Source organism: Pelodiscus sinensis, chromosome 1 (assembly GCF_052426305.1).
Source record: "Pelodiscus sinensis isolate ZL-2025 chromosome 1, ASM5242630v1, whole genome shotgun sequence".
NCBI lineage: Eukaryota > Metazoa > Chordata > Testudines > Trionychidae > Pelodiscus > Pelodiscus sinensis.
In genome coordinates this window covers 327,200,454-327,226,995 of record NC_143052.1, presented here as the reverse complement: position 1 = coordinate 327,226,995, position 26,542 = coordinate 327,200,454, and the positions used below count along the sequence as shown (strand labels likewise).

The 26,542-nt window shown below is 47.4% G+C and overlaps 2 protein-coding genes across 2 annotated transcripts; both read right to left on the bottom strand.

Annotated features, from left to right (window-relative positions):
• Positions 1-6,265: 6,265 nt before the first annotated feature.
• On the bottom strand, positions 6,266-16,535 carry LOC149525965 (SCAN domain-containing protein 3-like). Its single transcript, XM_089775748.1, has 2 exons — positions 15,486-16,535; positions 6,266-15,387 (listed from the first exon to the last, which is right to left on the bottom strand). The coding sequence occupies exon 2, from the start codon at positions 15,168-15,170 to the stop codon at positions 13,998-14,000; it is 1,173 nt and encodes a 390-aa protein (XP_089631874.1). The 5' UTR covers positions 15,171-15,387; positions 15,486-16,535; the 3' UTR covers positions 6,266-13,997.
• A 9-nt stretch (positions 16,536-16,544) lies between these two features.
• LOC142825341 (protein maestro-like) lies at positions 16,545-26,366 on the bottom strand. Its single transcript, XM_075917298.2, has 7 exons — positions 25,550-26,366; positions 24,358-24,540; positions 23,319-23,474; positions 22,152-22,286; positions 19,833-19,935; positions 18,795-18,860; positions 16,545-16,874 (listed from the first exon to the last, which is right to left on the bottom strand). Exons 1-7 carry the CDS (start codon positions 25,736-25,738, stop codon positions 16,801-16,803), a joined length of 906 nt encoding a protein of 301 aa, XP_075773413.2. The 5' UTR covers positions 25,739-26,366; the 3' UTR covers positions 16,545-16,800.
• Between the last annotated feature and the right edge of the window lie 176 nt (positions 26,367-26,542).

The window sequence follows — 26,542 nt, the reverse complement described above, 5'->3', positions numbered from 1 at the left end:
CCTACTCATTCTAAGTTACAGTGGCAAAACTATGCTCTAAAACTATGGCACTTGTGTGTGAACATTTGCTTCCATCAGACACTTCACAAAGGGACAGCAATCATGGTACATATTTCTCTGCATTTTGTCTCAAACAAATACCTTATTATTTCCGTATTTCTATTCCACAGGCAGAAAAAGAGAAAACTTCTAAAGAACCATGGTGTTTTTAAAGAGAATGAAGAAGTCAGCAAGTGTACTTTTCTTTCACACCAGAAATGTTTCATTTTATTTCTTTAAATGGCAAATGTTTGAAGATCAATTTCTGCTCCTATACATTTAGGCTACGTCTAGACAGCAGTTCTATTTTGGGATATCAAAAGTATCCACAAATAGCTATTTCGCATCTTTAAATGCACCCATTACTTCGGAATATATTCCGGTGTCCCTGTAGCCCTCGTTCCATGAAGGTTAAGGGACTTGCTGGAATAGCGCTTTATTCTGAAATTTCAAAATAATCTATTTCAAAATTAGATTGAAATAAGATATGCAATTTGCGTAGCTCAAATTGCGTAGCTTATTTTGACCTACGGGTGCAGTGGAGATGCACCTTTACTGAGATTTGAAAACCTCTTTAAATGTATTCAGTAGTTTCTATGAAAATAAAAATTCTCCCAGCACTATTCTGCCATCCTACATTCCTGTCTGTCAAACGCTGGTGGTTTGCATTTCACTGGGGGGCTCGGTGACTACTATATGGTCAATGCATGCAGGACAAAAATTGTCAGGTGGGTGCTTGAAGTGCATCTAACATCACGACTTAGGCTCTCTGTTCCCAGCCCATTCCCTTCTCCTCCTTACTGCATATACATACCCAGACTCTGAGTACCCTCCACAAGGCCCAGAGAAAGCATGTAAGGCAGTGAGTGGTTCACAAAGTGTGGTCTGCAACCATCTTGCAGGTAAGCTGCAGGCTCTGGGTTCACACACCCCTATACTGGGGAGCCTACACTGGTGCTCCAGCTCTGCAGCTCCCCTCTTGGGGGAGGATCCTCATGGGCCAGATCTAGCTCATGGGGACAGGAAGCAGCTCCATGCACTCCCACTCCTCCTCCTCTGAGCAGGGGGATTGGCAGTCCAAGAAACTGTTCACCTGAAAGCTTTCCCTGCTGCTTCCATTGGCCAGATTCATGGTGCCTGAGAGCGACAGGAGGTACAGAGCCAGGTAAGTGTCGTCCCCTCCGCCCCACCTTCATATCCAAACTTCACACTCCCATTCCCGTCAGGCACCATTACTTTTTACCCTGCAAGGTAAAGTAAGGGCTGGCAGAGCCTTGAGAAGATTGGATGGGTGGCTCACGGACTGGTGGTGTTATCGAGTTAACATCAAGTCAACTCAGGGATGGTCTAGACAGTATGTGGACTGAAAGTAGGAGAAGTAGCAATCAGCTTAATCTGCAGCAAGGGAGATTTAGGTTCAATATTAGGAGAAACTTTCTAAGTAACTATAAAAACAGTTAAGCTAGGGAGTAGGCTTCAAAGGGAGGTTCTGGAATCTCCATCACTGGAGGTTTTTAAGAACCAGTTAGACAAAAGTGTGTAGGAATACTTGGTCCTGCCTCAGCACAGGGAGCTGGACTAGGGGGTCTTTCTAGGTCACTTCCACCCTGCATTTCTATGATTCTCTGTAGAGCTTAACTGGTGATCATCACAGCAAAACTGACCCTCCAGCCTTCACCCAGCTCCCGTCCAACGTGAATTATTAACAAATGAGCTGGTCCCTGATATAGAGAAGTCATAAGACCAGTGAGCCTAGCAGCCCTGTCAGTGATATCTCAGGACAGCCATTCCCTCATAGAACAGTGGGGGAAGCTAGGGGATCCAATCGTTCCTCCCTGATAAAGGTCTGCAAAGCACAAACAGGGACTTAGCTTAAAAAAGCAGAGATGCCTTCCCTCAATCACTATTACAGGCACCTATCCTAAGTCTGTAAGTAAACACATGGGCGACGTCTACATTGGCCCCTTTTCTGGAAGGGGCATGTTAATTTCAGAGGTCGTAATAGGGAAATCCGTGGGGGATTTAAATAAAAATGTCCAACGCTTTTTTCCGGCTTTTAGAAAAGAGCGTCTACACTGGCCCCGATCCTCCGGAAAAAGCACCCTTTTTTGAATAAGTAGGAATAAGATCCTCCGGAAAAGGGCGCTTTTTCCGGAGGATCGGGGCCAGTGTAGACGCTCTTTTCCGGCTTTTCTAAAAGCCGGAAAAAAGCGGCGGACATTTTTATTTAAATGCCGCGGGGGATATTTAAATCCCCCGCGGATTTCCCTATTACGACCTCTGAAATTAACATGCCCCTTCCGGAAAAGGGGCCAATGTAGACGAGCCCATGCAGTTCTCAGATAGCCTTCTGACCCAGAAAGAGGCTAGACAAGAGGGAGGGTAACTCACCTGAACAGTCAATGCCACTTACAGCCCAGAATTCATCAGCAACACTGAATTCCCAGAAAGACAAAGTGAAGATGATAAAAAAAACCAGACCCCATATCACTAGCTATAGGGTTTAGATCTAGCTTGGTGTGTATCACAGAAGAGTGGTTAGAGACCCCCAAGAGGCACTGGACTGAGGGTCTTCTACCATCTTAGTGGAGAAAGGGCAAGGGAGAAACCCTGCATACTGGTTACTTACAGTGGATCTTCTGGAAACCTCAACTTCTCTGAGGGTATGTCTTCACAGCAAAGTTATTTTGAAAAAATAGCCATTATTTCAAAATAACTTCACTAGCATCTACACAGCCAAACTGCTATTTCGAAATTCATTTGAAATAGCGGAGCACTTATTCCAAATTTGGTAAACCTCATTCCATGAGGAATAAAGCCAAATTCAAAATAGCTATTTCATAATAAGTGCTGTGTAGACACATCGAAATAGGGGGCCTCCAGCCTTCCCAGGGTGCCCTGGTGGCCACTCCAGTCTCAACCAAGATCACTCCTCTCCTTCCTCCCTCCCCGGAGCCTTTAGGGGTTGACTCTGGCCACAGTGTCTGTGCCAGTTCCAAGCCTGCCAGGCCAGAGCCAGCAGTCACTACCCCTGACCCAGTGGCCCCAAAACATGAGCCAGCAAAGACTGGCAGCCAGCCCTCCACCACTCGCCAGGAGCAGTCTCCCAGCTCCCAGGAGCCTGACAGGGGCTGGAGAAGGCGGGCGCCTTCCTGGTCCAGGGTGGAGATCATGGACCTTATTCAGGTTTGGGGGGATTGCCCCCAATGTCCATGATCTCTGCACTAGAGAGAGGAATGCGGCCATCAATGGCAGGATAGCTGCCAGCCTGGCCCTAAAGGCCACATGTGAACCCAGGAGCAAGTTTGCATGAAAATCAAGTTGGTCTGGAGAGCACCCCAACCCTGAGCCTTGACCTTCTCCTCCCCTTTCTTCCTCCCCCCAAGTTTTCCCCCTTCCCTCTCCCCCCCTCTCTTCTCCCCTCTCCCGCCTCCTTTCCCCAGTCTCACCAGAGTTTCATTCTCCCCCCTCTCCCCCGGGGTTTTGTTAAATAAAGATAGTTTGTGTTCATGAAAATACGTGTATTTTATTTGACATCAGGAAGGGGGCAGAGGGAGAGGTAAGTGGAAGGACGTGAGGGAGGAATGAGGCACAAGCCCCCAGTGGGGCAGACCAGAGAGGCTCTGAGGGCTCCTCAGGATGGAAGCTCTCCCGCAGGGCCTCCTGGATACTGACAGCCCCCTGATGGACCTCTCAGATGGCAGCCTGCAGAAAGTTCAGACAGGTCCGCAGCAACGCGTCCACGAAAAGCACCAGAGTGCCCAGGGGCAGCTCTGGCTTCATGTCGCAGAGTGCTGTGATGTCCCGAGTGAAGGCAACCAGAGCACAGAGAGACAAAATGGTTTCCTGTCCCTCATGGAGGTAGGCAAGCAAGCAGGGAAACCTGAGAACTGGCTGTCCAGGGGGGTGCCTTTAAGCACAGGCCTCAGACAGCCTCAGGCAGCAGCCACACAAAGTAACTCCTGACCTGATGCCCTGCCGGACCTGGTTCTGTCCGGCCTTAAATGCGATTCACCGTCCACTCAGTGTGGACGCGCTATTTCGAAATAGCAAAACGCTATTTCAAAATGCATTTTGTGTGTAGACGCGCTATTTCGAAATAAGATAGTTTGAAATAATGCTGTAGTGTAGACATACTCTGAAAGAAGAAATCAGGCCCCTGAGTAATTGAAACAGATACTTCAAAGAGTTTAATTGGAAACATGTGCACAGTAAATACAAACACTATATTATTTACAGGGGAGGGTTATTTACAGGTGACTGTTTGTGAGACACAGCATGGCCAGCACCTGAGAAATAAACTTAAAGAGTCATCAGCATTTGTACAATGCCCCTTAATAAATATAATAACATGGGTTGGGATTAAGCTGCTGGATATGGAATGGAAAACAATCTCCAAAACAGGAAACACCACAAGATTAGGGGAACTCCTATTACCTAATATAGTGAATTATCAGAAAGTGTCAGTTCAACAGGGGGTCTCCATTGATCCCCTTCCCATATTCAGCCATCACAGGAAGAGTCTCTCCCCATTGAGAACCACAGACAATGATATCCCAGACCCCCTCAGCCTTTTACCCTCCTTTGCTAACTGTTGTCTGGTGACTCCTCATAGGCCCAGAACCCAGGAGGGCAAGAGTAAAGTGCTGAGAGAGACTAGAAACCTAACTATTCAGGAAACTTTTTCTATAAGGTGGAGGATCATAGCCTCTAAATTTGGAGGACGAATGATATGTGCACAGTAAATACAAACACTATATTATTTACAGGGGAGGGTTATTTACAGGTGACTGTTTGTGAGACACAGCATGGCCAGCACCTGAGAAATAAACTTAAAGAGTCATCAGCATTTGTACAATGCCCCTTAATAAATATAATAACATGGGTTGGGATTAAGCTGCTGGATATGGAATGGAAAACAATCTCCAAAACAGGAAACACCACAAGATATGGGGAACTCCTATTACCTAATATAGTGAATTATCAGAAAGTGTCAATTCAACAGGGGAAAACACTGATCCCCTTCCCATATTCAGCCATCACAGGAAGATTCTCTCCCCATTGAGAACCACAGACAATGATATCCCAGACCCCCTCAGCCTTTTACCCTCCTTTGCTAACTGTTGTCTGGTGACTCCTCATAGGCCCAGAACCCAGGAGGGCAAGAGTAAAGTGCTGAGAGAGACTAGAAACCTAACTATTCAGGAAACTTTTTCTATGAGGTGGAGGATCATAGCCTCTAAATTTGGAGGACGAATGATATCTGCTGAGTACCTTCTTTGAAGGGCAGAGTGTTCTGAACTCCCAATAACATCAGAGGGAGTTTGAGGACACTCAGCAACTTATGGGACTGGACAATACAAGCACAGTTAAAGGCCCTGGATATCTAAAGGAAATCACCAAAATCCACAGTTAGATGCTTAAATGCCAATTAAAGCCACCCTTAGTGAATTCCCCCGGCATGTGTAATCCCCTAAGTAGTATAAGGGCCCTACCATCAATCAAACGTTAGCCCTGCCCCCTGACCCCGGAAGTCCCGCCCCCTGACCGCCAGAATTCCCTTCTCCCCTGTCACCGGAAGGCCGGCCACTGGATGGTAGTACATCCGGGTCAAGAGGGACAGCTGACCGGGTGTCATGTGACCCCCGTTAGGCCCGTCCCCTGTCACCGGAATTCCCGCCCTTTGGGGTAATTCATCCGGGGTCAAGAGGGGCAGGTGACCGGAAGTAAGGAGTGTCATGTGACCCCTCTAAGGACTCGCCCCGCCTCCCTCAACCAATCAGGAAGGCTTTTTCCCCTGTAGGACCGCCCCGCGAACCGCTTTAACCAAGCGGGGGGGCAGTTCTGGGACCCGATGACCCGCCCAGCAGTGGGTCGTGTGACCCCTCTAAGAACTTGTCCCGCCTCCCTCTACCAATCAGGAGGGGGTTTTTCCCTGTAGGACCGCCCCGCGAACCCCTTTGACCAAACGGGGGGCAGTTTTGGGACCGGATGACCCGCCCAGCAGTGGGTTGTGTGACCCCTCTAAGAACTCGCCCCACCTCCCTCTACCAATCAGGAGGGGTTTTTTCCCTGTAGGACCGCCCCACGAATCGCTTTGACCAATCCGGGGAGTGCAGTTCCGGGACCCGTTGACCAGACCTGAGGCGGGTCGTGTGACCCCTCTAAGAGCTTCCCGTGACACCCTTTGCCAATCAGAGCATAGCACTTCCCCGTAAGTTCTAGCGCCACACAAAAGAGGCCATCTTGTTCCAAGAGCGCGTGTTTCAGAGAGCGTGCAAACGCTGAGCGGAAACATGGCTTCTTTCACCAACTTTGTTTTGGTGCCGAGAAGAAAGCGCTACATCAGCGACAGTTCCGAGGAGGAAGGAGAAGTTGAAGGGAGCCCTTTGGCCCAGCCGCTGATGGATACACCAATATCTGACGCCGAAACCCAACCGCTCACGATGCAGCCAGACAAGCTAGATGGCCTGGAGGAAGAAGGTGCCCATGGCTCTCAGGAGTTGGACAAGACGCTTGGAAAAGAAGCCAAATAGGTAAATGAAAGATCGAAGTTGGGGCATCATGGGGTTAGGAAACCGGGATTTTGTAAACTTTAAAAAAAAAATGACCAGAGCGTCTTACATTATTTCTTTCTGGCAATCTTTTGACAGCTTGACGATGCCTTTCTAGCTGACCGTCAGACCCGGGACAGCATTGCATCGGACGAGGAAGACGAACCGGGCCCACCTTGTTTTTGCTCAACACTGATACAAAGCATTGAAGAGAACGCCAAGGATGACGGCCATGAAGAATTCAGGAGGTGGCTGTGCATTGACCTCGTTGAGCCAGTGCCACATCATAAGCGTAAAAAAGTTATGCGCTCTATTGTACGCGTTGGTGTTTATACCATCCTTAGTCACTGTCTTAGGGAAAAGCTTTTTGAGGACTGTGAGGGTTGTGTCATAAATGCGCCAGCCCAGCGGTACCATGACTGTTTGACTTGGACTCCAGAGGGTATAAACTGCAAGCTCCGGGGCCTATGTGCTGAACTGTGTTTGGAAAGCTTATTAAATACTGTTATTGCCGTAGGTCCGTGGTCCCCAACACGGTGCCCGCGGGCGCCATGGCGCCCGCAGGGGCATTTGCATGCACCTGCCAGGTGCTTGGGGTTGACCTGGCCCTGGGTACATAGCGTGTGGCGCTTGCGCGGGGGGGGGGCGCGCTGGCCCCGGGCGCGCGGTGCTTGAGGGTGGGGGTGCCGGCCCCGGGCGCGCGGTGCTTGGTGGAGATGAGCATTATTATGGGGTTCTGGATGTGAAAAAGTTGTTCGGAGCGAAAAATTATTGTGAGTTTTGCTGCACAGTGTACAGTCATGACCACTCTTGCAGGTATTGTTGCCGCCTCTGCTTGAGCGGAACGTGCTCAGACAGCGTGGGCGTGCCGCTGTGGTGTCCTAGCTGTAGACTATTTTGTTGAGCCAAAGAGTGCTTAGTCAGACACATAGACTGCGCATCGAAAAAACAAGTTGAATGCCTGTCTAAAACTTTGTGTGATGTGTTTCAGTCTTACATGGACAAGCGGCACCGCTGTAAAGGGCGACGCTGTAAGCAGTGTAAGGGCTTGCTTGTTGGCAACATTGACAATCATTTCTGTTTTATGGACAGCCTTAGAAAGCCCGAAGCCTCAGAAAAGTATATTTTTTATGATTTCGAATGCACGCAGGAGACGGGGTTGCACACTCCCAATTACATTTTTGCTCTGGCCCTAAAGCCAGAAAAATCCTGGGAATTTAAGGGTAGCAAGTGTCTTTCTATGTTCGTTAAGACCTTTATTGGCAAAGAGTTCCGTGACTACACATTCATAGCGCACAATTCCAAAGGTTACGATGCGTACTTTGTCGTGAGACAGCTACTGAAGGAAATGATGTGCCTAGAGCTGATCACTCAGGGTAGTAAACTAATGTGTGTGAAAGTTAAGGCCCTGGACATTCGTTTTATAGACTCTTTAAACTTCTTGCCCATGAAGCTTAGCAAGCTACTGCAGGCGATGGGGTTTGAAGGGTGCAAAGGGTATTTTCCACATTTTTTTCACACCAAAATTACGTGGGGCCTATGCCTGGTGTGGGACACTATGGTGTAGACAGTATGATGCCCAGGGAAAAAGCAGAGTTTCTCGACTGGTATCGGGACCACAGCTATGAGACGTTTGACTTGCAGAAAGAGCTCGCGTATTACTGTCAACAGGATGTTAACATTTTGAGACAGGCTTGTATTCTATATAGAAAAGAGATTATGAACATGACAGAGATGGGGGATGTAGCAGAGAGAGGCCCTGGTAAATTCACTGAGATAAACCTGTATATCGATCCTTTCCAGTACATCACGCTGGCCTCCATCTGCATGGCGATGTACAGGTTTATGCTTTTGGAGCCTAACACGGTAGCTCTTCTCCCTCCAGACAATTACCACCGGCAGAAAAAGAGATATTCGACCCCATCTATTCAGTGGCTGCTGTATACCTCTTACAAAGAAAATATACAAATACGGCATGCTTTACAGGGTGGGGCACTACAGGTAGGCCCCTACTTTTTAGACGGTTATGCCAATGTTGACGGGGTACGCACGGCCTTTGAGTTTAACGGGTGTTTTTTCCATGGCTGTGTCACCTGTTATTGTGAAAAAGCACAAAACCCTATGACAGGGACAACTTTTGGGTTTCTTTATTACAAGACGCAGCTTAAGACTGACTATCTAAAACGACTTGGTTTTGTAGTGAGGACTCTCTGGGAGCACGAGTGGGAGGTGATGAAAGAAACAGACAGGGTGCTTGCAGGCTTTTTAAACCGAGCCCAGTTACCCCAGCCTCTCAGGCCTAGGGATGCTCTTTTCGGGGGGAGGACAAACGCTATCCGCCTATATTACAAGCCTAACCCCGGGGAAGAAATCCACTATTATGATTTTACCCTTTCGTAAACAAAACCAAAGAATACCCTATTGGACACCCCGATATAGTTTATGACAACTTTGGACCCCTTGCAAATTATTTTGGAATTGCAAAAGTTAAGGTGTACCCCCCGCGAGGCCTCTTTTTCCCATTGTTACCTGTCAGAGTGGGTGGCAAGCTTATGTTCCCGCTATGCCAAACATGTGCGGAAACCGAGCAGCGGGAGATGTGCACCCATACTGATGAGGAGAGAGCTATCCTGGGGACATGGTGCACGGTGGAATTGACTGTGGCCATAGCAAAGGGGTATACAGTGGCTAAAATCTGTGAAATCTGGCATTTCAGTGACAAATCTGACAAACTCTTGTCAGAGTATATCAAATTACACCTCCGTCAGGAACAAGAGGCTTCAGGGTATCCCGGCTGGTGCACAGACGAACAAAAACAAAATAAGTACGTTAACGATTTTTACCAAAAAGAAGGCGTGCGTTTACGCCAACACGAGATCAGGTCGAACCCAGCTAAACGCCAAATTGCTAAACTGTTTTTAAATTCTCTGTGGGGTAAATTCGGCCAAAGAACAAACCTACCCAACACCAGCATCGTAAGAGACCCTGATGAACTCTTTCGGTACCTGTTTTCCCCCAATTACGAGGTTTCATCCTGCGAGTTTATCGACAATGAAACAGCATGCGTGTCTTGGAAGCACGCAAAAGACCGGTACTCTGTCTCTGGCAATACCAATGTTTTCATAGCCTGTTTCACCACCGCTTATGCCCACTTAGAATTATACAGTCTCCTAGATGGGTTGCAAGAGCGGTGCCTATACCATGACACTGACTCAGTGATATTTGTGAAAAGGGAAGGTGACTGGAATCCCCCTCTGGGGGATTATTTAGGGGACCTCACGAGCGAGATCCCGTCAGATCAACACATCACTGAGTTTGTGTCGGCAGGCCCGAAAACCTACGGGTATAAGCTGTCGGGAGGAAAGGCCTGTATGAAAGTCAAAGGAATTACCCTAAACGTAGCAAACTGTGAAAAGATCAACTTTGACAGTTTGAAAGATCTAGTCCTGGACTATTGCACGGGTCTGCAAGAAAACACCTCAAAAAAGATAGAGGTGCAACAGCCCTCGATTGTAAGAAACAAAAATCAGTGGCAAATAGAGACAAAAACCCTTAAAAAACACAAAGGTGTTTATAACAAGAGGGTCCTAGGAGAAGGGTTTAAAACCCGGCCCTTCGGCTTTTGAAAAATGGATACGAGGTGGAAACACCCCTTTTCTGCAATTCTCGCAGGGCCTAGCAACTGTGGGAAAAGTTACTTTATAAAAAACGTATTGGATAATGCCAAACACACACTGTCTGTTATGCCTGAGAATATTTTGTGGTGTTACAGTTGTTGGCAACCTCTGTATAAAGAACTGCTCTGTAAATATCCCTTTACTAATTTTGTGGAGGGTCTGCCTAATGCTTTTGACGATGACCATTTGTTTCCTACTAATAAAGTGAATCTGATTATCGTGGATGATCTGATGAACTCTGCTTGTGAAAGCGATGAAATTGAGAAAGCCTTTACCAAGTACGTGCACCACAGGAAATTGAGCATTATGTATATCGTTCAGAACGTATTTTGTCAGGGGAAAAAGAGCCGTACGATTAACCTAAACACTAAGTACATGGTTCTGTTCAAAAACCCCAGGGATAAACTGCAAATCGCTACGCTTGCTCGGCAAATTTACCTCGGCAAGGCTCAATTCTTTCTAGAAGCTTTTGAGGATGCTACCAAAAGACCTTATGGCTACCTGGTGGTGGATTTAAATGCGTCCACGCCAGAAGCTTATAGACTAAGAACTGGTCTTTTCCCTCCAGACTGGCCGGTGGCTTCTACTTTGAAAAGAACAACCGCCGGGTATAAAAAGAGATGATTTATCGGCAGACCCTTTTTAACAGCTGGGGGTTGCCGACCGAAAACATGTCTAGCTGCGTGAAGAGAAACCTGGCTCTTTTAAAATTACTTAGCAAATCACCCCCGCAGCAAAGGAAGGCTATACTGTGTTCGGCCTCTGACGATTTAGTAGCGGCCATCTCAGAACTAGCACTCAATACCTTAAAAGGAAACGTGCCTTTGACGCAGAATCAAGTGAGCGTGCTGAAAAAGAAACGCACGCTTATAAAAACATTGTCTAATAAAAGGGTCTCGCTTAAAAGAAAGAAGCATCTGGTGAAGCAGTCTGGGGGGTTTATCGGCCCTTTGTTAAGTTTTGCTGTCCCTCTGATAACGGGGCTTTTGAATAACCGATAATGGAGTATGCAGAAAAAATGTACCTGGTGCCCAGTCATCAGCTGGAGCAATTAAGGGCTCCCCCTCCAGTGGAGGAAAATATCAGAACAACTGCAACTCGCTTACTGGATGCTGAAATGAAGTCTGTTCTTCAAAGGACTGACTTAGCCGAATACGAAAAGGCTAAACTCTACAGCGCTGTGCTTCAGAGATACCTAACGTACGTGAGGCAAAGTGATGCAGATAAAAGGAAAATAAGTCTGTTTCTACCAGAACAGAGTGACACCGCCAAACCTCCAGAAACAGAAAACACCTCAGACTCTGTGGTTCAGGAGCTGTTGGATAACGTGAATAAGCGTTATAAGAAAAACGCCTCAGTGTTGCTAAATAAGCTGGGCCAGGATAAAACTATCGCTTCCTGGAATGATAAAGGTGCATTTGTGTACAAAGGCTCGGTGGTGAATGGTTCTAACATGCTTGACTTAGTCACAGCCGTCACCCAGACGCGTTCTGTCCCTAGCAGACATGTACCTAAAGGATGGGATGTGTTTATCAATGCCATGGCAGAACTAAACGTTCCATCTTCCATCATGGGCAGTGCAGACAACAGAGTTCTTTTGGAACGCCTGAAGGCCTCAGCCACTGACGCTGGGATGGATCGAGAAACACCAACTCCTTTTTTGCCTTCTAAAAAACAAAAATTGGCTAAACTGTCTGACTGGCTCAGTGTGTGAAGTTTGTCATGTTCTAAAAATAATTTTTGAACTTGATCACATTTTGCTTTAAATAAAACACTTCTCTATATATAGAATATCTATTTAATATATATATATATTATGTCTAGGTATTTTTTCTGAATTGTTCATTGTTTTTAAGAAGAAAAATTAAGAAAAACAACCATCAGTTGCCTTTAAACCCCTCACCTGGGGTGCTTTACTGCGTGTCAATTTAATTTTCACATCCACCCCGTTCAACAAAAGTTTTTCTTGAAAAAACAGGTCGCTGTGTAGATGACCCAACAACTCCATTGTCCTGCTCTGGGACGTCAGCCTTGCACACCTCACAAATCCTAGATTCTCACCATCCAGCTGTTTTTTCGTGTTGTCCAGGAGTGTCTTTGTAAAACAGTCAGGCGGAAAATTGCTTACTAGGCGGTCTCCCAATGTAACGTCCAATTGACTGAAAATAGAGGCCACTGGGTAATTCACCAGGCCTACCGCGGCATCCCTGGGGAGTGCAGTCCCATCGCCTTTTACTATCTTGCAACAAAGGTAGAGTAGGATGTTGTTTAAATCCATATAATCTATGCCATTCCCTGCTATAAAAAAGTCGATGGGGGCAGTTTCTGTCACGGCTGACAGAGGCGGCACCTCGATGTAGATGCTTTTCTCAATGCTGGTCTGAGTAGGGGCTATCTGAAACAAGTCTAGTTCAGATTTGGTGCACTCTTCCGACCCGCAGTGAACGAAAGCCATGTTGACTAAAATATATCTCTTTTACCAGGTACAGAGCGTGTCCTCTTTCTCCCTGGCTTCCTCTTGGACTTTTGCTGATGGCCTGTCCTGCGTGTCAAGGCTCTTCTTTTAAAGGGTTTCGGGGGTCCTGTGCGTCGCGGATATGACGCATTTCTCTTTCTCTTCCTCCTTTTAATATACATCAGCCCTGACCCTTCCTGTTTAGCCGGATTCCCCACCTTCTCCAAGACAGCCTGGGAAATGTGGCCTACCACATCTCTGGCTATGTTTTGAGCGGCTGTTTTTATGTGGGGTTTAATAATCTCTAGCCCTCTTCGCAAAAGCGGTACAGCTTTTCGAAAAAGGCTACGGAATATACCGCCCACGCCGGCCCCGTACATCACAGGGGCTCCATGATATCCAGGAAGGGCATATCCAGCCTGGGCTTTGTAATAGTTGCTGTAGACTTTGGAGTCACCGTAATTTTTTACGATCGCCATAATAGTGTTTTGCTTTTTAGAAACCTCGCTCTTTCCGGGAACGCAGGTGCAGCTTCACAATCACCTTGCCAAAGCAAAATGAAACGCATCTGTTTTGATCCGTCTTTATTTCAATGGTGATGGTGTCGATGTGGTGTTGACTGATGGGTACGTAATGAGGCTTATCGTAGGTTATGGTAACAAACTCATTGTTATTTCCTCTGACAGGGACGCAGCGTAACAGGGGGACAGAAAAGTCCCCCACAAACTGGTGTTCTACAATATCCGTGTATAGATACAAGGAGTTGAAACCCCCTGTGATGTCTGCTGAGAAGGGACTCTTCTGGACACTGTGCCCGGGGGCCAAACCCAGAATGTTAGCTAGCTCCCCGAGGGTAGAAAACGTAGCAGTAGCATCGGTGGATTTAAGTCTACATTTTCTACTCACGGGGTCATAATTCATGATAACATCAGGCGGTCCAGAATGACGTGCCACAATGCTATTCATATGTTCCAATAATTCGGGTATAGTTGAGTAATAACCTCGCCGTAGGATATAACTCCATGGTTTATCTCCAAAGGTGATTTGGAAAGGGGTGTCCTCAGTAATGTTGTTCCAGCTGTGTGGATATTGTATTTCCGCTAACCCCACTTCCCAGGCCCCCGGGAGATCCAACGACTTTATTAGCTGTATTGTAAAGGCCGAGCTGGTGTTTTGGGGAAAAACCCCAGAGCTGGCGTTGCTGGGCAGAGTGATGTAGAAGCCCCCGTCCCCCATTTCTCTCCTTGCAGGTGGGATTGTTTTTATTCTCGCTTAAACGTTACAGAGTTGAGAAGCTTCTACCCAACTGTTAAATTTGTTGGGCCACCCCAGCCATTTCACCAATAGCTGCTTTTTTCTTCCTTTCCCTTTCTCTGCTAGAACTTTTTCAATCCTGTAAATCCTGTCTTGTTTGGGGTTCACCTTTTGTAATTCTTCAGGGTAAAACGACCCCGTCACTGTCTCACCCTCATAATCTTTTAATCGGTAGACAGGTCTCTCACCCCTGGTTAAGGCTTCATCCACTATGAATATCTCATCGGTAAATGTTTGTTCATAACCTTTTTTAAAGGCACCTTTGGTTTTAGAGAGTCTCACGTGGTCCCCTTTTCTAAAAGGAACAACAGCCTGTTTTATTTTAACATCATCTCCATAAACAGTTTTCCAGACCTTCAGAGAATTTGCGGGGTTCACATCAGCAGGTCTGGTCCGTATAGTTCTGTGAAAGCTCCAGCTGTAACTCTTTATAAACTCAGATAATATGTCAATGTAGCGAAAGGTATTGTGGGCTGTAAAATATCTCCACATCCTAGATTTTAAAGTTCTGTTAAATCGCTCCACAACCCCCGCTTTGACTTCATTGCTAGTAACAAAATGGTGGACACCATGCCGCTTTAACAATCCACTTAAAGGTTTGTTTAAAAATTCTTTTCCCCGATCCGTTTGTAATTTTTGAGGCACGCGACCTTCGCTGAAAATAGCTTTAAAGGCCTTGGCTACCTCCTTGCCCGTCTTGTCCTTTAGGCCTAAGGCCCAGGCATATTTTGATAAAATGTCTATCACTGTTAAAATATACTTAAAACCGCTGTTGCGTTTGGAGAACCGGTGCATATCCACCAAATCTGCTTGCCATTGTGCATCCACGTCTGAGACAATGGTCTTGTCTCTTTTAAAATGTATTCGAGCAGGCTTGTGCAAAGAGTAAGCGTCTTGGTCCGAAAGCCATGATGTTACCTGTCTTCTGTTCAAAGTTTTACTGTGCTTTTTGACTGCTTGAAACAGAGGGTTCACCCCACCAAAGCTGCCAACTTCCCTGGGGGTGTAATGTATTTTCTCTAACAGAGCAATCTGCGTAGACATGACTGTTATTTGTGTTAATAAAAGATGCTGTAAGTATGGAAGGAACACATTCACACCAACACATTTCATACAAGTTTTATTAAGCATCTGGATTAACACACCCTTTTACAGCCATCTGCAAATGGGCACCATGACACCCCCACCACTATCGCTATTAGGGAGTCCGAGTTAATTCATTCTTGCACGTTTGTTCTCGAGATCCATGTGTCAGATATGAGCAAAAAAAGCGGGCACAAGATAGATTTACTCCCACAGGATTACCGATGTGCAATTTCTCAAAGGTTTCTAGAAAGTCATCGTCGACCTGGCAAGAGATTGTCAAAAAAGAGAATAAGCTACAGCTGCTGGTTTTTAGATTCACAAAACACCCATGATGCCCCCCACCTCGATTTTTTCATTTACCTGTTTGACTTCTTTTCCGTTCACCTTGTCCGACTCCTGGGAGAGATGGGCAGCATCCTCCACAGGGACAGATAACGAGAGGCCGTCTAGCTCGTCAGGCTGCCGTGGGAGGAGTTGGGTTTCGGGATCAGATCCTGGTGTATCCAATAGCAGAGGGGGCAAAGGGCCCCTTTTTGCCTCTCCCTCGTCCTCGGAACTGTTGCTGATGTGGCACTTTCTTCTCATGTGGTGGAAGGCCCTCGTCACCAAAACAAACTCCAAACTTCTGGTGGGGGTGGTGAAAGAGTCCATGTTTCTGCTCAGCGTTTGCACGCTCTCTGAAACACGCGCTCTTGGAACAAGATGGCTTCTTTTGTGTGGCGCTAGAACTTATGGGGAAGTGCTATGCTCTGATTGACAGAGGGTGTCACGGGAAGCTCTTAGAGGGGTCACACGACCAGCTTCCGGTCTGGTCAACGGGTCCCAGAACTGCACCCCCCAAATGGTCAAAGCGATTTGTGGGGCGGTCCTACAGGGAAAAAAACCCTCCTGATTGGTAGAGGGAGGCAGGGTGAGTTCTTAGAGGGGTCACACAACCCACTACTGGGCGGGTCTTCCGGTCCCGGAACTGCCCCCTGATTGGTCAAAGCAGTTCACGAGGCAGTCCTACAGGGAAAAAACCCCTCCTGATTGGTGGAGGGAGGCGGGGCGAGTTCTTAGAGGGGTCACACGACCCACTTCTGGGCGGGTCATCCGGTCCCGGAACTGCCCCCCGATTGGTCAAAGCGGTTCGCGGGGCGGTCCTACGGGGAAAGCCCTTCCTGATTGGTAGAGGGAGGCGGGGCAAGTCCTTAGAGGGGTCACATGACACCCCTTACTTCCGGTCACCTGCCCCTCTTGACCCCGGATGTATTACCCCCAAGGGCGGGACTTCCGGTGACAGGGGACGGGCCTAACGGGGGTCACATGACATCCTTTTTTACTTCCGGTCACCTGTCCCTCTCGACCCGGATGTACTACCCTCCAGGGGCGGGACTGCCGGTGACAAGGGAGAAGGAACTTCCGGGGAGTCGGGGGGGGACTTCCAGGGTCAGGTGGCAGGGCTAATGTTTGATTGATGGTAGGGCCCTTATACTACTCTCCTACCCCATAGCAGAGCTGGCCGCATACCACCAAGGTCTAGCTTCCCACCGAAGTATATGAGGTGCAAGCTGGAAACAAGCTGGCACAGACAGAGCACATTGTCCTCCAGCAATCCCTCTCTTGTTCCCATTCAAGGTAGCAGGAGCTCTTTGATCTATTTGTCTGTGCTTCATTCCCCGAGCACTCATCCAGGTCAGATGTCTCTTAGGACCTGAGTTGCCACCAGCTGGACAATGGGACTTGGGTCATTCTGTAGGACCTGGAGAGCTGGAATTACAGAGAATATGACTCACTTTTCATATAGTCACCTATGCCTGCAGTAGCTGGAGATTTAGTACCAGTGAGTACCAAGCTACAGAAGCTCTCTGTACAAACAAAGCTTTAGGTTCCTCCATTGGGATCCTTCCAAGCTCCAAACTGAGATGGAGGAGGGGGGAGAGGGGAGACCCTGACCCTACCAGAAACTCATCCAATTGGAAGGTGCTCCATTGACTCAATAGCTTCTGCTTTTAAGTTATTTTACATCTCCTGACAGAAATAAATCTGATGGTGTGGAGTTTGGGGTAGCAAAAAGTGGCTTCCAGGGAGCCGATGGAGCCCAAAGAGTGGATCACACAGGTTGGGAAGAGGCATTGCCAGGATAGCCAGGAGATGCACTGACTTATATCACACTGGCTGCAGTTTCCTCCAGGTACGTCTACACCGCAAAGTTAATTCAAAATAACAGCTGTTATTTTGAATTAACTTTAATAGCATCTATACATGCAAACCGCTATTTCGATATTAATTCGAAATAGCAGAGCGCTTAATTCAAATTTGGTAAACCCCAGAGCTATTAAAGGGATAGACCCTGGCCCGTGCCAGATCCAAGCCTACCAGCCAAGAGCCAGCAGTGGCCACTGGGGCCCCTGAGCCAGTAGCCACAAAACGTGAGCCAGCAAGGCACTGGCAGCCAACCCTCCACTGCTCCTCAGGAGCAGTCTGCCAGCACCCAGGAGCCTGACAGGGGCTGGAGAAGGCGGGTGCCTTCCTGGTCCAGGGTGGAGATCATGGACCTTATTCAGGTTTGGGAGGGATGCCCCAGCATCCATGATCTCCGCACTAGACAGAGGAACACGGCCGTCAATGGCAGGATAGCTGCCAGCCTGGCCACCAAAGGCCACATGCGAACCCAGGAGCAGGTTTGCATGACATTCAAGTTGGTGCGGTGAGACCCCCAACCTTGGGCCCTGATCTTCCCTTCTCCTTTCTTCCCTTTGCTTCTCCCTTCCAACTTCCTCCTCCCAGGTTTCACCCTCCCCTCTCCCACCCACTCTATTCCTCTCTCCCACCTCCTTTTCCCAGTCTCCCCAGAGGTTCACCCTGTTGTTCAATAAACCCAGTTTCTATTTTTGAACATACATGTCTTTTATTTGACATCAGGAAGGGAGGCTAGGGAGGAGTAAGTAGATGGACGTGAGGGAGGAATGGGGCACGAGCCCCCGGTGGGGAGGACCGGGGTGGTTCTGAGGGCTCCTCGGGGTGGACACTCTCCTGCAGGGCCTCCTGGATCCTGACAGCCCCCCAATGGACTCCCCGGACGGTAGCCTGCAGCAAGTGCAGCTGGGCTGATGGCAACAACCCTACGAGACGCACCGGTGTGCCCAGGGGCAGCTCTGGCTCCATGTGGCCGAGTGCTGTGGTGTCCCGAGTGCAGGCACTCAGGGCACTCCAAGACAGGACTGCTTTGTTGTCCCTCATCGGGGTAGACAAGCGAGCGGGGAACCCGGGGTGGGGGTAGGGTCCCGTGAAGCACGGAGCTCAGTTAGCCTGAGGCAGCAGCCCCACACACTATGTCCTAACCTGATGCCCTGCCAGCACTGGTTCCGGCCAGCCTGAACTTCGGTTCAGGGTCCACTCAGTGTGGACGCGCTATTTCAAAATAACAAAATGCTATTTTGAAATAGGTTTTGTGTATAGATGCATAATTCGAATTAGCTTAATTCAAATTAACTATTTCGAATTAAGTTAACTTGAATTAACGCTGTAGTGTAGACGTACCTCTTTCAGAGCAGACTAAAGCTGAATCTGTCCTTTGATGTGTGGCTGATGCACTTCACACCTGTGGTATCAGTTACTGCTTGCTTGTCAGCTAAATTTCTTTATAACTCACTAATGAATAGGATTTCACCTGTATTTGTTACTTACAGGTCAACAGATGTTCCATGTCCAGCCATTTCATATTTTTGGTGTCCGTATGTTCCAGGATGATGCCTAAATAAGCAGTGTAAAATAAACATCAATAAAAAACCTTCTCTTGTTAAGTGCAAGGTGATAACATTGGCCCTTTGGCTTCTATTGTGGGTCTAAGGTGAGCTGTAGGCAAGAAAATACTAGAAAAGTTTAGCGTCCACACTGAAGAGAATAAGAGAAAAAAATTAAGAATGTTTACATAAAACCTCATTTGCTTTAAACAATCTATGTTCCTCTTGCCACTGCTGTCAGTTATTGGAGATATACTAGGATAGTGTATTAATCTAGTGGTGTGAACAAAGGGCTGGGGCCAGGAATAAGTGCGTACTAAGCAAGGATCTCACATGGATAAATTAATTAGGCCACAGTGCTTGCCTGGCTTGCATGGGTGTGCTAAGGAAAGGATGGCACAGGGCCAAAGGGGAGGAATCTAGTGCTTCCTGGGCAAGGCAATCAGGAACCTGCAACAGCAGGCACTGTGTGGCGGTGGCCTGCCTACCTCCCAGTGATGAAGCACCAGTAAGGAACAGTGAACAACACTGAGCTTAGGTCTATAGTTTGAGTCCACACTAACTCTGACTACTAAAAATAGAGTGCAGGTAAGATGACAGAAGCAGTCGGAGGAGCTAGCCACCTTGAGAACAGACTTTTGGGTTTGGATGGGATCATCCTTGGAATAGTTAACCCCTCCTGCTACTCCTGCCACAGCTACTCTATTTTTAGCACACTAGTTTGATCGGAGAATAAACATACCCTACGTGACAGTGTGCCAGCCTCTGCTACTAAATGACTGCGCCATCTCAAAGCATTCTATTGCAACTTACAAATTCCTCCTAACACCACACTGGAGAAGTAGGAGAACATTAACATCTCCATTTATGCATGAGAAGTCACAGCACGGAGAGATTAATAGTAGCTCAGTGCTGCACACAGGGACTTTTTCTGTCTACCTCAAAGGGAATACCAAAAGGGACACGGCACACTTTCTCTCACCAGCTAACTTGGCTGCAACTGCCCGGATCTCTTCCCAGCTGCTGCAGAAGTATGTGATGGTAGTTTTGTAAAAGTTCTCCAGTAGCTCAGCCTTCTCTTTGGCCTAGAGAAAATCAGGGACACATGAGCTCTCTCTGGCTAGAAATGCCCTTTGACTGCCAACACATGCCTTTACAAACCACAAGTAAACAGTCTGTGTTCCTCTTGCCACTGCTGTCAGTTATTGGACTCACTCAGACTTTTTTTTTAATTTAAACAAGTAAATAAAAGAAAGGACAGGAGGCTGTGTAGAAGTGGGGAAAGTGGGAATCTATGGCAGATTTACATTCCTCTCACCCTCAGTCCTGTATCCCACTCTAATAGGGTACGTCTACACTACAACGTTAATTCGAACTCACTTAGTTCGAATTACTTAATTCGAACTAAGCTAATTAAAACTAACGGATCTAGACTAAAAAACTAGTTCGAATTAGCGTTTTACTAATTCGAACTAGCATGTCAACATTAAGTGGACCCTGAACCGGGCTTAAGGATTGCCGGAAGCAGTGCCGGCAGGTCATCAGAGGAGGACTTAGAGCGTGGAGATGCTGTCTCAGGCTAGCCGAGGGCTGTGCTTAAAGGGTCCCAACCCCCACCCCGGACAGACAGTTCTCAGGGGTGCCCCGCTTGCAAAGCAGTCTTGGCTTGGAGTGCCCGGAGTACCCACACTGGGCACATCACAGCACTTGGCCATCAGACCGGCTGCACTTGCCGCAGCCTGCCATCTGGGGAGATGGGGCAATTGGGGGGCTGCAGGAGAGCTTCCACCACAAAAGCCCGCAGAGCCAGCCCAGTCCTCCCCATCGGGGGCGCGTACCCCATTCCTCCCTCAACTCCTTCCACTTACCCTTCCTAGCCCCTCTTCTTGATGTACAAAATAAAGGACAATTGTGTTCAAAAATGGAATCTGTCTTTATTGAACAAAACTGGGGGAGACTGGGAAAAGGGGGTGGGAGAGGGGAAGAGAGAGGGTGGCAGAGGGGAGGGCAACTAAAATGATCAGGGGTTGGGAACAGGTCTCATATGAAGAGAGGCTAAAGAGACTGGGACTTTTCAGCTTAGAAAAGAGGAGACGGAGGGGGGACACGATAGAGGTCTCTAAAACCAGGAGTTGGGTGGAGAGGGTGCATACAGAAAAGTTCTTCATTAGTTCCCATAAAGAAGGACTAGAGGACACCAAAGGAAAGGAATGGGTAGCAGGCTTCAAACTAGTAACAGAAAGTTGTTCTTCGCAAAGCACAGAGTCAACCTGTGGAACTCCTTGCTGCTGGAGGCTGTGAAGGCTACAACTAGAACAGAGTTTAAAGGGAAGTGAGATCAAGCCATGGAGGTTGGGTCCATGGAGTGGTATTAGCCAGGGGGTAGGAGTGGTGTCCCTGCCCAAAGTTTGTGGAAGGCTGAGGAGGGATGGCACGAGACAAATGGCTTGGTCACTGTCTTCGGTCCATCCCCTCCAGGGTCCCTAGGGTTGGCCGCTGTCGGCAGACAGGCTACTGGGATAGATGAACCTTTGTTCTGACCCAGGATGGCCATTGTAAGCTCAGTGCTCAGGGTCGGGGGTCTCAGTGGACCTCCTTGATTTTCATGCACACCTGCTCCTGGGTGGCCAGGCTGGCAGCTCTCCTGCCCTAGCCGGCCACCTTCCTGTGCCTAGTGCGGAGATCGTGGATGAGGTCCACGATATCCGCACTAGCCCAGGAGGGAGCCCGCCTTTTGCGGTCCCGGGCAAGCTCCCAGGACCTGCCAGCCTGGTCCCGGGAAGAGGGGGAGGGCTGGGGGGCATCGGGTGGGTGGCTCGATCCGCACCAGGTGCAGGGTCTGCTGGCTGGGTGCTGGCAGGCTTGCACCTGGCACGGGCACCGTAGCCAGCCCGTGCCCCTTTAAGGGGTCCGGGGCCGGGAGGGGGGCATAGAGTTTCCCTGGTGTTGGCCGGAGTGGCCACCAGGGAAAGCTGGGGAGGGCTAGCCTCCCACTAGTTCGCATTAAGGGGCTACACAGCCCTTAATTCGAACTAGTAAATTTGAACTAGGCTTAATCCTCGTGGAATGAGGATTACCTAGTTCGAACTAAGCGCTCCGTTAGTTCGAATTAAATTCAAACTAACGGAGCGCTAGTGTAGCACCTATGAAAGTTAGTTCGAACTAACGTCCGTTAGTTCAAACTAACTTTGTAGCATAGACATACCCATAGATACTTACATTGCCCATCACACATTCCCCCTGCTTCTACACCACAAGCCTATGTTGTCAATAATCTCATATAATTCTGTAGGTCACTCACAAGGTGTCTGCAGATATCCATCTGGAGCTCCTCAGGGTTCAGCTTGGTTCTCCAACTAAGATGCTCATTAAGTATAGTTTGGAGCCTCTTCAGTCCCAAAAATGGGGCACAGAGATGAAATGTAGCTCTGCACTCCTGAAAAAGAGGGTTGCACCATTGAATTGTTCCATAACACGTATTGTGCTCATTCAAATGGAACTCATGTCCTTGACTGCTCATCTACCCCAAGAATAAAAGGGATTCCCCTGAAGTAATAGACAGAAAATATGCCAGCATGACTTTAATAGGGGGAAAGGGATTCTACTTCTGGAGTATTGCATCCAATTCTGGGCACCCCATTACTTAAAAAATGTTGATACATTGGAGAAAGTCCAATGGAGGGCAACAAAGATGATTAGGAGGCTGGAACACATGATTTACAAGGAGAGGCTGAGGGATTTGGGATTATTTAGTCTTCAGAAGAGAAGAGTGAGGGGAGCTTTGATAGAAGGCTTTAACTACCTGAAGGGGGATTTCAAAGAGGATGGAGAGAGGCTGTTCTCAGTGGTACTAGATGACTGAATGAGGAGCAATGGTCTCAAGTTACAGTGGGGGAGGTCTAGGTTGGAGATTCGGAAAAACTATTTTCCTAGGAAGGTGGTGAAGCACTGGAATGGGTTACCTAGGGAGGCAAAGGAACCTCTAAATCTAGAGTTTTCAAATCCTAGCTTGACAAAGCCCTGGCTGGGATTGTTTAGTTGAGGCTGGTCCTGTTTTGGGCAGGAGGTTGGACTCAGTGACCTCCTGAGGTCTCCTCCAAACCTATGGTTCTATGATTTTATAATACTGAAAACTGGAGATAGCAGCAATGTTTTTTCAGAACAGATGTAGCTATGAAAGCTGCTTCACTAGGCATAGCTGTGGTCTTTCCTCTGTTGTGGGGAGGCAGGAACGTGGGGTGCAGAGATAGGCAGGAATGAACTCTTGGGATCAGACCCATGACCTATCCTGAACTCCAGTGAGACAACCCTGGCTGCTAAGGACCAGCCTGTCTGGGATTGACTCAAAAGGAGGGCAATGAACTGAGGGAAGAATTTAGGTCTCCACTGCGGGAAGGAATAGCAGAGCTCCCCTGGCATCAGGAGGAAGATTCTTTTTGCTTAGTAATTAAGTCACTGTCATTCTTACCATTGAAACCTCAGGGCTTGGATCTTGCAGGTGCAGCAGAAGCGTGACCCAGCTCTGTCTAACCTGCTTGGCAAAATAGTCCTTCCATTTTCTCTTTGCAGAGCCGGCCAGGATACCAAACAGGACAAAGGCCAATGCACGAAGAGTGTTGTCCTCCTATAGCCAAGAAAGCCACACAGGTTGGTAACGAAGAAATAACCACATCATGTATCTAGCACAGCTGTCTCTTCTACATTAGGGTAGAGTGATTCCAACTACAGAAGTTTAAAAGAACTGGAATTAATCAAGTTTGGGCCAAATGTGTTGATTCATCAAAATACTTTGAAGACAGTTCAATTTTGACAAAATTCTTCCAGAAGCCAAGTAGGGGTACTTGGTCAGCTTCTTGGTGACCCATCTAGCAGGCTAACTGGGATCTTGGGCTTCCTGGCCCTCACCTTCAGAACAGCCTGTCTGGCAGGCTGACAAGGAGCCAGGAAATGTGCACCCTGGCACCTCTAATTCCCAGTGTTTCCAGGTTCCCTGTCTCCAGCATAGTCTGCCAGTAGACTGCCCTCAGGCAAGGCTCCCAGTAGAGCTGGGTTGAGAATAGTATTACGGTTTCACAAAGAGTTTTGAAATTTGGGCTGGGGGGTGTGTCCCCCAAATAGGAACAAAACCAAAATTTGAAATCTCAAACTTCTCTGCAAAATGGAATAATTTCAACCATCTGACATAAAAATCGTATGGAGCAGGCCCAAAACAGTCTATTACACCCTGTATGCCCATTTTCCTTGTATGCAGCTACCTAATCTAGTATTCATACTTCCTTTGCCATTCTCATTGGAAATAAAGATGAACAGAAGGGTGAGACTGAAGGAGCAGGGATGGCATCCTCATTTTCTTAATTCTCTGCTCCTCCATAAAACACATCTCTTCCCTAAGGCCTAAAATCACTTCATTCTGACATGAACAATGCCCAGTGAGGACACATCATGCATTGTAAATGGAGCCTCATCAATGTCAGCTGAACTGGGGTTGAAGGCTTCTGTTCACGTACATTATCGAAGTACTTCCGGATCTGTGTGGTGAGGTCTCTGAAGGAAGAACCTATGTCCTTCCCTTTCAGCTCGTTCAGAACGTTGGCCAGTGCCTTCAGGCTTTCGGCAGTGACTTCAGAACTGAAAGTGTCTTCTAAAGTCCTGATCAGTGCCTCCAGAAGAAACTTCTTGTACTTTTTCACCTGTTCAGACGTATGACATTAAAAAACACTTTCCACTAACCACATTTCTAATATGTTTTTTTAGCAATTATGAAGCAGTGGGAATTTCATCTGCCCCCCTAGTGACCTATAGCTATATTTTACATCAGGTACTAGCTACAATAAGCCAAACTCTGTGCCATATTACACCTATGTAATCCTATTAGATTTCTAATTACTTAGATTTGAAGGCCAAAAGGGACCATTGTGATCATTCAGTCTGACCTCCTTCACAACACAGAACCTCCCCAAAATAATGTCTGTTTGACTAGAGCACCTCTTTTAGAAAAACAGCCCATCTTGTTTTTAAAGTTGCTACTGATAGAGACCCCACCACAACCCTTGGTAAATGGTTCCAATGATTAAAATTACCATTAAAATGTATGCCTTACTAGCAGTCTGAATTAGTTTAGCTTCATTCCCCCTCCCTCCCCCATTGAATCTAAAGGCACATTTTCTAGCCCTTTGAAAATTCTTGTGACTCTTCTCCAATTTATCAACATCCTTCTTGAATTGCAGGCATGATCCTGACATAGTATTCTAGCAGTTCTCACACCAGTGCCATAAGCAGAGGTAAAATAACTTCTTTATTCTTATTCAGAATCCCTCTGTCTATGCCTCCGAGGATCACCTCAGCTCTTTTGGTCACAGCTTTGTACTGGGTGCTTACGTTCAGCTGATTATCTATCATGATTTGAGTTTTTTAGTGTCTCTGTTTCCTGGAATAGAATCTCTCATCGTGGAAATAAAGCCTACACTCTTCATTCCTAGGAGTATACATTTACATATGATCATATTAAGTACATATTGTTTCCTTATGCCCAGCTTACCAAGAGAACAAACCTGCTGTGTATTGACTGCAAAGAGGTTACAGGGGTATGAGAGAGCAGACATTGGCCTAGTGCATTGTGCATGGCCTCTGTAAATCCTGAGCAATTGTTTCCTTTAGTTTCTCTAGTTATGCTGCATTGTATTCAGTATTCTATCTTACCTTCTCAGGTGCCCCATAGACTAAATTGCCTAGGCCTCTTACAGCCATTTGACGGACAATGCTGTTATTGTCCCGTGACCTTTCTTCTAAGCTATGTAAGATAGACTTAAGGATCTTCTTCTCCCTGAGTATGGGATCAGTCATTAGCTGAAATAAAATCAACATGTCCATTAGCTCTAATATGTTCATTAAGATAGCGAATATAATTTGAGGAGACACGTAATACACTGTAATTTATTATTCTATATGAATGAGTACTGTGTTAAAAACATGGATTTTTCCTTTTAGGCACTATAATGGGTGATTGCTCATCCCTTGAAAGCCTCTCAGTGACTGCATTTGATACCACAATCCTTTTCTCGCCCAGGTGCATCCTGCCAGTCGATCTTAGTGAGTCTTCCATGGCTCAGCCCTCTGGCCAAGTCCCAAAGTCCAAACAAATGCCTTTTAGGTCCTGTTGCCCTCACTAGGGTCTTCAGCCCCAACTCTGGACCCTTTATAGTCTGTTCTTTGTTCAACCTCTCCATAAGCCTTGTCCCCTTCATCGGGTTTATGCCACTGGGGAACCTGAGCCTGCCCACTACTCTTGGTTCCAACCTAGAAATAGCAGCGAGTCATTGCTTCATTTCAGTTTATTGCTACTTTTTCCTTGGGTTCTTCCTATGGGGCCACTTTCAGTTTCTCCCTCTAATTATATGTTTAAGGCTCGTAAGGACTCTCTCTCTGCAAATTCAGCTTCAGAAAATGCTGCCTGAAATAAACCCCTGTGAATTGGTTTGGCCAGAGAATAGCATCTTTTCTTGGCCCTCCACTTCCTGAAAGGAACTGACCTAATAAAGCCCTGTAGCTCCATATATCTGAGCCAGCTGGGCTCTGATTGGCAGCTTTCATGAGGCCTCTCTAGGCAGACCTTGAAAACCCACGTTTGTGACTCCTTTCCTAGGTGGGGTGTAGAAAGATTTTGGGGCACAAACAGATTCCTAGAACCACCAG